This window comes from Melitaea cinxia, chromosome 11 (assembly GCF_905220565.1).
Source record: "Melitaea cinxia chromosome 11, ilMelCinx1.1, whole genome shotgun sequence".
Lineage (NCBI taxonomy): Eukaryota > Metazoa > Arthropoda > Insecta > Lepidoptera > Nymphalidae > Melitaea > Melitaea cinxia.
Window position 1 is genome coordinate 4269735 of NC_059404.1, and position 15344 is coordinate 4285078.

At 32.4% G+C, this 15344-nt stretch overlaps 1 protein-coding gene across 1 annotated transcript in view; it reads right to left on the reverse strand.

The window, feature by feature from the left end:
• Positions 1–12717, reverse strand: part of LOC123658084 (NADP-dependent malic enzyme-like) — a 38970-nt gene extending 26253 nt beyond the window's left edge. Inside the window, exon 1 of the mRNA XM_045593557.1 lies at positions 12503–12717. Within this exon, the coding sequence (XP_045449513.1) occupies positions 12503–12700 (198 nt within the window). The 5' untranslated portion in view covers positions 12701–12717. The remainder of the gene's footprint in view (positions 1–12502) is intronic.
• Positions 12718–15344: the final 2627 nt, after the last annotated feature.

Here is a 15344-nt window from a genome sequence, read left to right on the forward strand (position 1 = left end):
ACTTATCTCTAGAAGATATCGTTCCGACTTATTAACCGTAACAACTAATTGACGTGACACTGACCGTAATAACGTGTTATATGTCAAGAGCGAACTTTTTGCGATCAACAGGTGTTTCGAGAGCACGATACTTGTAAACTCGCTGTAATTCTGTGACGTAGCGAGGTGACGCAAACGATTAAGTAAGTAACCAATTACAAATTCATATAGGTATGTAATAATATTTCACGAACTTTCGTTCTACTCTACTTTTCTTATAGTTTTGCAACTCGACACGTTTAGTGCAATATGATTTGTACGCCTAATGATGGAATGAATTGTGGCGTATCCACATGTACCTATAGACTTTTTATATGGAAATAATAACGAAACTTCATTTCTTGTTTTTATTTTGTTTATATAAATATTTTTTGGTAAATGTCAAGAATTTGTATTTTGAATTGTTCTTTATAATTTATGTTTTACAATTTATTAATTGTTAAACGGTTTTATTTAGCTCACCCCGTTTGTTTTATTTTTTATTATTCTTGGGTCAAATTTAGTAATTCAAATGTCACCCTCTTCCTGTCAACCGATTAATCTGAAATTTTGTATACACTTTGGATTTTGGTGACAATACAATTATGTTTATTCATTATCATTATAAATTCAAGATGGCCGCCGCTACAAAATGGCGGATAATTTATGTTTTATTAATCCCATCAATATGGGTATCAAATGAAAGGGCTCAACAAGCAGAATACAATATACTATAAAAAATTGAAATCCAAGATGGCGGCCGCTACAAAATGGCGGATAACGTAGGTTTTATCAATCCCATCAATATGGGTATCAAATGAAAGGGCTCAACAAGCAGAATACAATATACTATAAAAAATTGAAATACAAGATGGTGGCCGCTACAAAATGGCGGATAACGTAGGTTTTATCGATCCCATCAATATGGGTATCAAATGAAAGTGCTCAACCAGTATAATCAATGTACTATATAAAATTAAAATCCAAGATGGCGGCCTCTACAAAATGGCGGATAACTTAGGTTTTATCAATCCCATCAACATGGGTATCAAATGAAAGGTCTCAACAAGTAGAATACAATTTACTATGCAAAATTGAAATCTAAGCTGGCCGCCGCTACCAAATGTCTGATAACAATTTTTTATCAATCCCACCAATATGGGTATCAAATAAAAGGGCTTGACAAGAAGAATACAGTGCACTATACAACCTCAATATTTAAGATGGGCCTTGCAACAATGAAGCACTAAATGAATTAAACAGAATGCGAAATAAAAACTAGAAAATAAAAATAGGTAAAAAAACTTTTTAAGTTAAACGGTTTTATGTTAAACATACATTGCAATGTTTAAGATAAATGTACTAAAAACCAAAAAATAATAAAATAGATACAGTCGTGGGAATTATAAACATATGCATAGACTAGACTAAAATAAAACCGTGGGGCACGTCAATTGTCTACAAATTATCGACTTAATGTGCGATAGAAGAATCGTTTAATTCGTCGTTAAAATAGGCAGTTGGCCCGCAGACGGTGAGGAAATTACTTACTATTTTTTTGCTCATGGAAATTCCAATAGTTATACACTCCATGTAAATAAAAGAGATGTTTCAACTAGTTTATCGTTGGACATTCACACTGCTGGCTGGCGAGGAATCGTTTCACTGCTCGTAGTTTGTCTTTAATCGACAAAACATATGATAAAAGTACTACTCGCTCACCACTATGAAACCCTAAAACTCGCTTATAATCGAGCTTGCTAGCTTGTTTCCACATTCAAGCCCTACTTATCACACGTCCATCGTTGTCGGTTGAACAACTGCCTAATTATAGTGTAACATTACAAAACAAACATTTTAATCAACGATTGTAGACAATTGACGTGCCCCACGGTTTTATTTTAGTCTAGTCTATGCATATGTTTATAATTCCCACGACTGTATCTATTTTATTATTTTTTGGTTTTTAGTACATTTATCTTAAACATTGCAATGTATGTTTAACATAAAACCGTTTAACTAAAAAAGTTTTTTTACCTATTTTTATTTATATTTTACTACGTGCACGTTGTTTTGGAATTATATTGTATATTTTGCTATGTGAAAATTATTTTTTATATTATTATTATTATTCTTTAATAAAGAGTCGGTGGAGATTACGAAGATCTTATCATTACCGTTTAATAGCTCATTCGCTAAAAAATTATTACTTTCAAACTGGATGTGATCTTAATGTTGTTTGTAATCGAGCGTCATAACATTTGATACATTTTATATCATAATATGAAACTATGAACTTTGCAGCGTTTTACTATTGCAATAGAACACAATACGAAATTCAAGCCCGGCGTCAGTACGTGACATAAAAATTCACTTTTACACGCATAAAATATTTAACTATTTTAACGACGGCATTTTAGTGGAAACAAAGATCAATATTCTAATAATATTATTAGTATTTAATTTCAAAATTCACGGCTAATATTTTTTTACACGTAAATTGTTGAAAGGAAAATGTATTAAAACAGTTTTCCTGAATTATATTGTCATCGTTCTTACGCATACTATTACGCAGACGCTTGGTATGTGACGTAAACATTTGATATGCTAATGTTCATAAAAACCATTTAATTTATTTTACCTAAAAGTACTAATTTATATAGTGTTGCTTTAAAAACATTACCACGCTAGGTTGAAAAAGTACTCTTTAAAACCCGTGGCCTATATTCAGAAAACGTGACGTTATACCTACTAGGAACTGTTAAATTTCGAACTTTGAACGAATCAAAACGAATCGTTTACTAAATACCAGGCGTTAGTCATCAAATACAAATATACCTTTTTACATTTTACTTTTAGGTATGTATACCTGTTAATTTGATTCTTATAAATAAGCATATTGTTTGACCATATACCTATTACAACCTACGGTACGAAACATAATTTTATTGCTTGTAGTTATCCTTCTCTATATTTCCTTATATCTTATGGTTAAATGTTCTTTGTAGTTATTTCGTTTGAAGTTATTCACATTTAAAACATGGAATTGCATTATTTTATTTAAACAGCGACAAGATAAAACCTTGCACAAAATTTTTAACAGTTCTTATGAAACATTTAGGTTTTATTTTATCTACTGACGGTTTGATACAAAACATAGTTTTTACTTTAAAATAATTAGACGCATAACGAAATAAACAATTAAACAAACGGAATATTAATTGAAATGTACTAAAACAGGACGAAAATTGATTAATCTCAAACGAAATCTCGGTGACAGAGTATTTCTCGTTTTCAACAAGAGATTACTATCGTTTGAGATAGTAAAAATGTTCAATTCGGATTCATTAATCAATAAATTATTACTTTAAATATATGTGTAAAATATATGCTAGTAAATGAATAAATAATTAATGCAGCATTTGGGTGCAATTGTGCTTGTGATGACGCCTTCATGACGGAATTTTGGTAAAATAGTTATCTAATTTCTAGTTCAATCATTTTGTAATAGTATCTGCTGACTAGTGTCATAACTAAGACATGTATAAATTATTAAGAGTTAAAGGCAAAATATACTAAAATAATTGAAATTTATTTAATTTTAGGTATGTGTGTCGGATTTTTTTTTTTTTTATTTGATTAAGATATTAAAATATTTGCGTTGAAAAATATGCTGTTATTGCGATGTAAATACGTGTGGTAAGTGTCGTATAAGTTTATGGAATATTTACAAAGTTTGTTAGTTATTGTGCTCTTTCTTTGACGAAGGTAAATCTTATCGAGAAACAATCTCGTATCTATTTCATTGTGTAAAATTATTACAAACTTATTACTATTATTAGTAGATAAACATATAAAAGGAAAGTTATGAATTACTTTCGGGTAAAACGACGGTAATACATGGCCGCTGTTTCATTTATCTTTTTAAATAGTATCTATAATCACGAAAAAAAGTATGATATTTAGTCTTGTTTTTTGCTAATCATCTATTATAAAATGTCTCCTTTTTATGAAATAGTCTAAAACAATAGAAGTAGCCTTATTTCAGACTTGCATAGATACCCTACACATGTGCTATAAAAGTAGAACATAATATGAGAGACCTACATTCAGTGCCAGTACAAGGTGGATCAGTCGATTGATATTGTTAGCTTTATAATAAGCATTCCATGTCTGAATTGAAATATGATCCAGTACAATCACTATATAGGGTCATTGCGCCTGTTCGCGTCCACTTAGTGCAGTTGGCAAGTTTGAAGAAGAAAATAAAAATGTTCCCGCACTAATTTCTATGAAAAATTTATTTACTGTGTTCATTATATAGTCTATTTAAAGATTAATTTTCAGTTTTGTTCGAAACATCTTGTTATTATTTTATTTAAATACAAACGTCAAAATTAGGCGATTTACCCAGTTTGCGTCCATAAAATCCAATTTGCGTCCACCCGCTGGACCACTTCGCGTCCACCAGCTTAGAAAAGGAATAAAGAGGTGATATTTTTATAATAATGTAAAGAGACATTGGATTTTAATAATTTATTTATTGAAGAATTATTGTTATTTAAAAATCAACATATTAACATTAATAAATCACTATAAAGAAAATAATACACCTATTTACTCTTCTAAACATTGATAGAACTTAAAATTAAAAAACAAATTAGGTACCTATGTAGTCAGTAAATAGTAATTCCACTTTTAAAATTCAACAATTATCTGTTCTGTGAATTTTAAAGAAATGTAAGCAAGCTAAAGATCAGCCTGTAATTACAATCACAGCAGCCTTTCGCAGTCGACTACTGGACATAGGCCTCGACAAGTTCACTCCTGTGTTTTGCCCATAGTCACTACGCTGGGCAGACGGGTTGGTGACCGCAAGCCTGGCATTGTCGTACCGAAGACGCTGCTGCCCGTCTTCGTCCTGTGTATTTCAAAGCCAGCAGTTGGATGGATATCCCGCCATCGGTCGGCTTTTTAAGTTCCGAGGTAGTACAGGAACTTAGTCGCCTCTTACGACACCCACGGGAAGAGAGGGGGTGTTTATATTCTTTGATGCCGTAAGCACACAGCACCACAAAGATCAGCCTTGATTAATAATAATTATGGAAACAAAATACGAGGTGCACACATATCTCCATTCGCATTAAATATTAATAATACCGCTGTTTTCTTCTTCGTTACTTGGTTTTATTTGATACTAGCTGTGCTCGCGACTTCATTCGCGTGTAATTATAATTATAATAAAAAAAATTGTTCTGTTCGTAGAATTACAAAATAAATAAATTTCTAAAATAAAATAAATAGATGGTAACGTCAAAATCAGTCCAGTCGTTTCAGTAATAGTAGTAGCCGGAGCAAACAGACAGACAGACAGACAAAAATTCTAAAAAATGTTTTTATTTATTTATTTATTTTATTTTCTTACATCTAATATTACAGGCATAACCCAATTCATTAGACATAGTAAAGGAGACAAAAAGCGAAAGGAAAAAAATGTTAAACTATAATTAAAAAAGAATTGGCTGACTTGAACATAATACTAAAAACAAAACAATAATAAATATAAAAATATTAAATTCATTTCTCATAACATATTATATACAAAGTAACTTTTGCGAATTCACTCCACGAATAAGAAAAAAGGTCTAGTGTGTCAGCCACCAAGTTTAGCGTTCTGACGGAACGAGCAAGGGGGCCGTTGCGCACTAGCTCGGTTCTGCCGTGGGGTACTGCAAATAAGCTCGGTCGCTGTCTTCGTTGTAGATGATACCTATGGAGTACGCTCAAACCTATCCACTGCAGTACCCCTGGATTATTGACAATAACGCGAAATAATTTTAAAATATAAGTTGCCAGAGCCAGCTCTCTCCTAGTCTCCAACTTGTTGTATCCAACCATGCCCAATACAAACAATGTTGGATACATCATGGGATACAAGGGATACACGCCATAAAGCCTATGGTAAAGAAACCTGGTGAATTTATTTTTAACACGTTCCAGTATGAGACTGTATTTGACTTCATGTGTAGACCATACTACCGCATTATACTCAAGCTGACTTCTTATTAGGGCATCATACAGTAAAGAGATTGCTTATTTTGGTATATGTACCGTGTATAAATCAATATACATTTAGTAAAAAGGTGTTACTTTAATATTACAAACAGACACTCCAATTTTATTTATTTGTGTAGATAAGTTTTGTACCCTCTTGGTCTGCCCCCACTGATTTTATCCAATATCGTAATAGCATATTTTTTGCATAGGTGCTTGTCTTACCGATTTCTTCTTCTCTTGGATGTCATGCAAATCTTCCCTTAAATCTTCCTTTGTGTATGTTCTTTTTTCCTTCTTCTTTCTTATCTGCAAAGAACTCATCTTAAACAGAAAAAAATAAGAAAGAAATTACTTATTTCATTCAAAGTAGAATAGGTATTAAACTTTTACTTTTATGTATTAAACTTATAGAATTAATTTAAAAAATGGACGCGATTTAGTTTTCTTATTAATCCCTTTAGGTATAGTTTGCGTCCATTGCGGACGCAAAGTGGAAGTTTTATAAATTCGGTGTAGCAGTTCGCGTCCACCTTATTTTAACTATTAAGTATAAAAAAAAATAAGCAAATTCATAATTATTATAATTCCTTTTATCATAACCAACGCCTAGAAACAGCTATGTATTCAAAATAAACATAAAACAATAAAAGACTCACCTTCAAACGAACCACTGCCCACTATTTTCTTCTCATTATTCCGTGCCTTCGCGCTCTCTTGTTGAACAGCCCTCACTAACTATTTTTTTTACCCAGGATTGCTTGGACGCACGGAACTTTTGTCTATGCGTACGTGCCTCTTATACATTGAGGTATTAGCCGGTAATTATTTTTCGACTTATTGGTGTCTTAGTATACTTAATTTCGAGACTTTTCAAAGTGAGATCCGTAAAATGGACGCGAATTGGGCGGTGGACGCGAACAGGCGCAATGACCCTAAGTACACGTATGTACCTACTAACCTAACTACCTTCCTATTATAAATATAAGTGTTACCAACCTTAAATAATCAAAAGAAAATTAATTAAAACGAAGCATTCATCTAACAAATGAAGATTTCGAAAACAAGAATAATAATAATTTTTCAAATGAGCAGAGGATTTATTGTAACGAACACATTTCAAAGAGATTAGAAAGTTTTTCAAGGAATTTCTTTACAAATATAATTATGTTATCTATGAAAAGAAATTGCGTGCTTAAACAGCAATCGTAGATACAGTTTTAATTTTAACACTTCAAAATCCGCACTAAGTACTAACGTGACCCGGATATTAGACGCGTGTTTCCTTTTGAATTCGATTAAAACCTTCACACGCGGAAGTCATAGATGTACTGAAATCTAGAAGTAATTTACTTAAATCCATAACATGTGTGGTTGCTATGGCTACGTTATCCGCCGTGCCAAAATAGCGGTAAAAGCAATTTCGTATGATAATAATATCATGCAAAGAATATACAACAGTTCCTCTTTTCTATGTTAAGATATAAATATTAATTATTATTAACAATCTCGATTTTAAGTCGAAGTTGAAGAAAACTGATATAATAATAATTGTGTTTGCTAGCAAACGAAAAAAACCGACTTCGATTACATCGACAAGTAATACAACACAAGTAACCGAAAAAAAATTAACAAACGCACTAAGTCGTCACTGCGATTTTCGAGGGTTCCCCTCGATTTCTATCAGATTCCATCATCAGATCCTTGTTTCTTTACCATGGGATATCATCACCTTTGGGATATCTCCTTTCCAACAAAAAAATAATTATCAAAATCGGTTCATATACGACGTTATCCCCGAATATACGTAAAAAATATGTAACCTCCTTCTTTTTTGAAGTCGGTTAAAAAGATTTTACGTTTACTAACATCTATACAATAATGTGTCGTGCACACGGTTAAAAAATACAGATCTTTTTATATGAAGTCGGTTAGTGAAAAAATTAAACCACATTATAATATTTAATTCTTGTTTTTTAACCGGGTTCCAAAAAAGGAGGAGGTTCTCAAGTCGACTGTATTTTTTTATGTATGTTACTTCAGAACTTTTGACTGGGTGGAGCGATTTCGACAAATTTTCTTTTGATCGAAAGGTGATGTGTGTCATTTGGTCCCATTTAAATTTATTTGAAATCTAAGAACTACTTTTCGAGCTATATCTAAAATGCGTCTTTACTTGACGCTTTTTCCGTCGACCTACGTTGTATTATACCGTATAACTTCTGGTCTACTGGATGTACCGATTTTGATAATTCTTTTTTTGTTGAAAAGGAGATATCCCTAGTTTGGTACCATGATAAGGAAACCAGGATCTGATGATGGGATCCCAGAGAAACTGAGGGAAACTCTTGAAAATCCGCAATAACTTTTTACTGGGTTACCCGATTTTGATAATTTTTAATTTAATCAAAAGCTGATGTCATGATTATCATGTGGTCACATATAAATTTTATCGAGATCTGATAACTACTTTTTGAGTAATCTTTGATAACGCGTAGTTACTTGACCATTTTTTCTTCGATCTACGTTGTATTACTCGTCGATGTAATTGAAGTCGGTTCTTTTTTCGTTTGCGAGCAAACACAATTATTGCGAATGTGAACAAAGTAAGTACCTACTATTAAAAAAAATGAAAGTACAGCGTCCACGTTTTTGGTAACTAATCTGCTGACCTGACTAGATGCAGTACAGTATGACATTATATAACAGATAAACAACAATAACTAGGCATTTAATCTATACAATTAAATAAAACCGACCGATTTTGATGGGACTTTCACTGGCAGATAGCTGATGTAATAAGGAGTAACTTAGGCTACTTTAATTTTAGAAATTTATTTTATAACTCTGCGAACTGATCAATAACTTTTTTGTTAGATTCCACGCAGACGGAGTCGCGAACACAGCTAGTAAATAAATAAACACCTCGAATTTAACGGCCCTCACTAGGATTAAGTCCTGTGTCAGGGGTCCGGAAACATACACAATACACACAAGCACAAACGCCCAAATCACAGCAAACATTTGTATGACCAATACAAATTTAGGTATGCCATGGTAGTCGAATAATATTAAGATAATAAAATTGTAAATGCACATCATTTTAAAATTCTTTACTATTACTACCAATATAATGTATTAATTGAACGCTAACATCGCGGAAGTAGATAGCAAAATGTGGTTTCTTGTATTTGTTGTTATGTTATTTGCAGATTTTTATATTGTTTTAATACTGTCCTTGTTAGCAGAACAAGTTAAAGGATTGAAATATAAGTATCTATAAATACGTCTGCTGTTGTAAAGTGATACATTTGGTGTCTAGAGCAAAGGTGTGAGTTTAGTCGTATGGATGTAATCACCTAATGTATTTGTAAATAGTACCCATTGCATTGAAACAACTTTTTCAGATTTTATCGCGGTATATTAGGTTTTTTACATGCCTGACGTTTCGGATACTTTACAGCAACCATGGTCTCGGGTGGACTAATCCGAAAAAGTGTTTTATTATAATGAGTGAAACTCGCCTAAACATTAGAAAAAAAAAATGTAGTACACATTTTTAATTAAAATTTGATGTTGCTTGTACGTATGCCGCTGCTGGGCGAAAGCCTCTTAGTCTACAGACTTATCAAGTGCTTACGTTATAAACCACCGAGGACCGAGGAGAAAGGACCGGACGTAATTGCTCTGCGTCATAGTACGGAGACCTACAAGGTCAAATTATCAGTCACCATGGTATCAAATATGTAAATAAAAAAAGTATACTGTATTATTTATTACACATGAGATAAAATGAATGTAATGAAATCGATATCAGATAAGCGCGATGACCTATCATTAACCGACTTCCAAAAAAGGAGGAGGTTCTCAATTCGACTGTATTTTTTTTTATGTATGTTACATCAGAACTTTTGACCGGGTGGACCGATTTCGACAAATTTTGTTTTAATCGAAAGGTGGTGTGTGTCACATGGTCCCATTTAAATTTATTTGAGATCTAACAACTACTTTTCGAGTTATATCTAATAATGCGTTTTTACTTGACGCTTGTTTCGTCGACCTACGTTGTATTATACCGCATAACTTTTTACTAGATGTACCGATTTCGATAATTCTTTTTTTTTTGGAAAAAGGATATCCCTAGTTTGGCCATATATAGCATGATAAGGAAACCAGGATCTGATGATGGGATCCCAGAGAAATCAAGGGGAACTCTCGAAAATCCGCAATAACTTTTTACTGGGTGTACCGATTTTGATAATTTTTGATTTAATCGAAAGCTGATGTTTATCATGTAGTCACATATAAATTTTATCGAGATCTGATAACCACTTTTTGAGTATCTTTGATAACTCGTAGTTACTTGACTATTTTTTCGTCGATCTACGTTGTATTACTCGTCGATGTAATTGAAGTCGGTTTTTTTTAAACACAATTATTTTTTTTTTTTATTTTTTTTTTTTTTTTTATGTCACTAGGTCAACAAACAAGCGTACGGCTCACCTGATGGTAAGCGATTACCGTAGCTTATAGACGTCTGCAACACCAGAAGCATCGCAAGCGCGTTGCGGACCCAATCCCCAATCCCCCCAGGAGCTCTGGTCACCTTACTCACCAACAGGAACACAATACTGCTTGAAAACAGTATTATTTTGCTGTGATCTTCTGTAAGGTCGAGGTACTACCCCAGTCGGGCTGCTCCATATTTTGAGCAGGAAATTCCTGCTGTGCCCTACCTCAGTTTATTAAAAGTATACCACACGGCGACGGTTTACAAATAAATTGTGGATTCTCTTTTTATTTATAAACTCCGATCTCATAGTGGCTATCATAATTTGTTACTGAATACTGATTGTTTGATCAATAATTTTTTATTTCTGTCGATCATTCGCCGATTTACAATTACTTTTATTTTTATTTAAAAGCCTTAAGTAGAAACAACGAAATTATCATCAATTGAATGTCCTTATCTTAATTACTTGTGCATAGCATATTAGTAGAACGTAACAATGTCTTGCATTTTTTGATAATGATTTTGATCTTGAAGCGAATGTTGGAAGGTATTAACTTTCATGGCAATCTTGTCAAAAGAAAAGTTTTGATAATATTTGTATCTATTTTTGATTATAAGCGTGCATAGTGATAAAGCAAAATGATTTCTTTCGTGTTTGTTTGAACAAACTTATCTCAAATTGTATTAGGCTTATGTGAGAGAACTATCTGTGCCCGCCACTTCGTTCGCGTGGAATTAAAAAAAATAAGTATTGTTCAGTTCCCAAAGTTACTACAAATGAATAAAATTGGAGTGTCTGTTTGTAATATTAAAATAACCGATTTTTACTTAATGTTGTATACACGGTACATATACCAAATTAACATTTTTTACGGTAAAACGGTACATAATATAATTATGAAAATATACAACAAAAAAAACACAATATTGAAATGACGCGTGAACAATATAGGTATTAAGTTATTAAAATGTAAAAGTTATTTTATGACCATCATCAAAACCTGAAAAAGTAATCTTATTTTTTTAAACTAAACAATGTATTCGGTCATATACACACACTATTATACACTTATTAATTGGTTAACAACATATGACTAGTAAGTATTTCTAAATCAGTAACCAAATACACACTGTATTTGGTTACTGATTGGACTTTTGCATGTCTGTGACTAATTTGAGACTATATTTTTTAAAGGATGATGATGACAAATTAGATATAATAATCAAAATGCTAAGGTAAGATTTTTTTGCACCTTTCATAGTCAAGCAATTATTTAACTTTATCGCCGTTTTTATGGATAATCTTTATGCTTTTGAAATATTTTTCGTTCAGACCAAAAAAAAACAACAATTAAGAACTTGCTTTTTAATTTCTCGATTAGGAAATATTTACTTTTCGAAATGACTGAATCGTGATTAATGAATCCTAAATACATATGAGAGTATTATTAAAAACGTCCCCTCTCAATATCTAAATGGGTATCTGGGCTTATTACAAAGAGTACTTAAGGGTGCGAATATGAATACCATACAGACGCGAGTTATTGATTATGATGCCTTGACTATAATTATGACAAACTGTCTGGCAAGGAAACTAACACGTACAAGTATGTATGTGTATGTACTATGTTACATGTAGAGTAACAAAATACGCATGTTTACATTGTTATCACACGTAAACTCGTAAATATTCCACATTGCAGTTATATTAAAGTTTGTTGATATTCCATCAGGTGAACTTTAAACCGCAAAATTCAAAACAAGTCATTTCACGTTTGTTTACGTAACAGTGGCATACTTCTTTACTGCAAAATAAAAGTGAGTGGGGCAATGACCAAGTAATAGAATTCACGCACACTTCCGCATGTGAACCATGACCTAGAGTCTAGACGAATAATAAGTCTTTTAAGTTCTCACCTTATTGAGTCCAGGGTGCTTCAGGCGGTCGAGCCCTGAGAGCCGGCTGTTGGACTGGCCGTCCCCGGAGCCCCATACACCGATACGATCGCGTTCCATTTCGTACGTACACGTTCTTCCACTGACAGCGAGCGACTGCTTGCCACTGACGGATTGTGCGATGCTTTTGTCAAGTTGCGCGGGGGGCGCTGGACTCATGGCGGACTCGCTCCTGGGAAAATAGGAAAATTTTCAGCGATAGCCCAGATATAAACCACTTTGCGGTTAACACTGTTCGATAACAGATGGCGTTGGGTTGTTAACCTTTTTTTATCAAATAGTAGTACTATCTGTGTGGTTAAACATCTAAATATATAACTTAATTTGTTTTTGTATTTTTAAAATATTTTGCATTTAGAAAAACATATTGAAATATACATTCTATATTTTATAATCATATAAAATAAAACCCCTTTACAATAACTACGGAAAGAAAAGGATTACTACTTAATCGCATTTTCCTTAACATAAAAGTTTCTGTATCCTGATTTTCTATATAATTTATGTAATTGTTATATGAACCTTATACTTTCTTGGTTGTATTATGTAAACAATGATAGCACTGTCCAATATTAAGGGATGTTAACTTGCGGTTTCACCTTCACAAAACAAAAAAAAACGATATTTAAACGTTTGGGGGGTTAGCTAGTATTAAATAAATTAGTTATGCAATAAAAGTATTTCTTGTGACTACAATTCAACTATCTATTCTTTAAATACGTTTTAATATTATGTAATATAATTTATATTATGTAATTTTATACTGTTGACAAAAATAAATAAAGCCATATGTTTTTTTTTAATTAAAAAAAATCAAGAACTAGGAAATATATATTAAATTCAACATTTTTTTTTTCAATTTGTGTTGCTTCTATACTATCCGAAGGAACTTCGTTCCTACCTGGTGTCCCATGACATATCATCCACATAATTTTTTGTTTATTTTTGATGAATCGCAGTTAGTGCTAATAAATATGTAAGGTTATTCTAATTTGAACCCTTATTTCAATCAGGTGATTATAAGCTTCATATTATTTTACTTAGATTGATTTGTCGAAATTCTGTATTCAAGTAATTTACAATCTATAACAAGCAGAATAAAATCATTAACCTCTTGGGGAATACGCTAAACGATCCGATTCTCATTGGAACTCGCCGGAAATTGCTTTAAGCGGCTGAGAGCGCTAAGTGAGGGTGCGATAAATTTCTTTATAATGTTCCTTTATATGGTTCGTTTCTTTATATGGTTCCTTGATTTTACTACCAAAGTTTAGTTAACTTAAATGATAAATGTATATTTTTCTGGCGTATTTGAGTATTATATTTTCATCATCATCATCATCACTTCAGCCTATCGCAGTCTACTGCTGGACATTAGGCCTCCACAAGTTCGCGCCAAAAATGTCGTGAACTCATGTGTGTTGCCCATAGTCACCAAGCTGGGCAGGCAGGTTGGTGACCGATTATTATATTTTAAATATAAATAAATATAAATTAAACGTATTAGTATAAATATTTGTAACTATTTAAAATGTTAAAAAATAATAATAATAAAACCTAAAAAAATTCAAAAAAAAAGAGATGAACCTGCCAGTGAGTAGCGTCAGGAGACACTCAGCCTTCTCTTTGCAAGAACAGTCCATTACTGTCTGCAAATTAAACTTTATAAAATACAATATGAAAAAATAAAATAAAAATTAAGATCGTAAAAGTTTCAATGTAATTAATTCGTTCGTTATTCAATAAAAATTAATCGTTACAATGTATGAACGCGCATAATCTCCAAACCACTACTTATTTGGATAATTCTTATTTTTGTGTTCATTATTGTGTAGGACAACCATATATAAAAGATAGTTAAAAGTTGAAATATTGATATTTTTACGAAAAACAAAACATATGGCGGTATGAAATTCGTCAGGTCAGCTCAACCTTGGATGTCTAAATTGACCGGACTATATAAATATTTAATTTCAAAAAATACACATAATTCTAATATACGCAATATAGTCAAGCAAAAAGTAACCATTATATATATGTATATCTAACGTCTTATTTTATCTAATTCTTAATGAATAGAAGCAAAAACAATTTCTTTTTAAAGAGGATTGTCTCGAGAAAGTGAAAGATTACTAGAAAGATATAAAATAAATTTTTCATCATTACAGCCTATACAGTCCACTGCTGGACATAGGCCTCCACAAGTTTACGTCAAAAATAACGTGAACTCATGTGTTTTGCCCATAGTCACCACGCTGGGCAGGCGGGTTGGTGACCGCAGTACTGGCTTTGTCGCACCAAAGACGCTGCTGCCCGTCTTCGGCCTGTGTATTTCAAAGCCAGCAGTTGGATGGTTATCCCGCCATCGGTCGGCTTCTTAAGTTCCAAGATGGTTGTGGAACCTTGTTATCCCTTAGTCGCCTCTTACGACACCCACGGGAAGAGAGGGGGTGGCTAAATTCTTTAGTGCCGTAGCCACACAGCACGAAAAATAAATTTTTAAGAACTGCTAATTCATATGTAGTATTATGACCGTTTCGTTTTAAAATGGTGTAGTTTTATATAATTATATTTTATGTACAAATTACGTTATTATATTGGTTATTATGTTCATAATTTAATTTATTACCAGTTTCCAAAATTTTTATCAATTTTCAAAATTGAATATGTAAACATAACAGCTGACGACGACAGACGACGGATTCACCGATTTTTACAACTTCTACAATATTTTTTTTTGCATTAAATAATTCTTATTTATTCTGGAAACCTTTATTATATATTTAATATATTTCTTAACTTA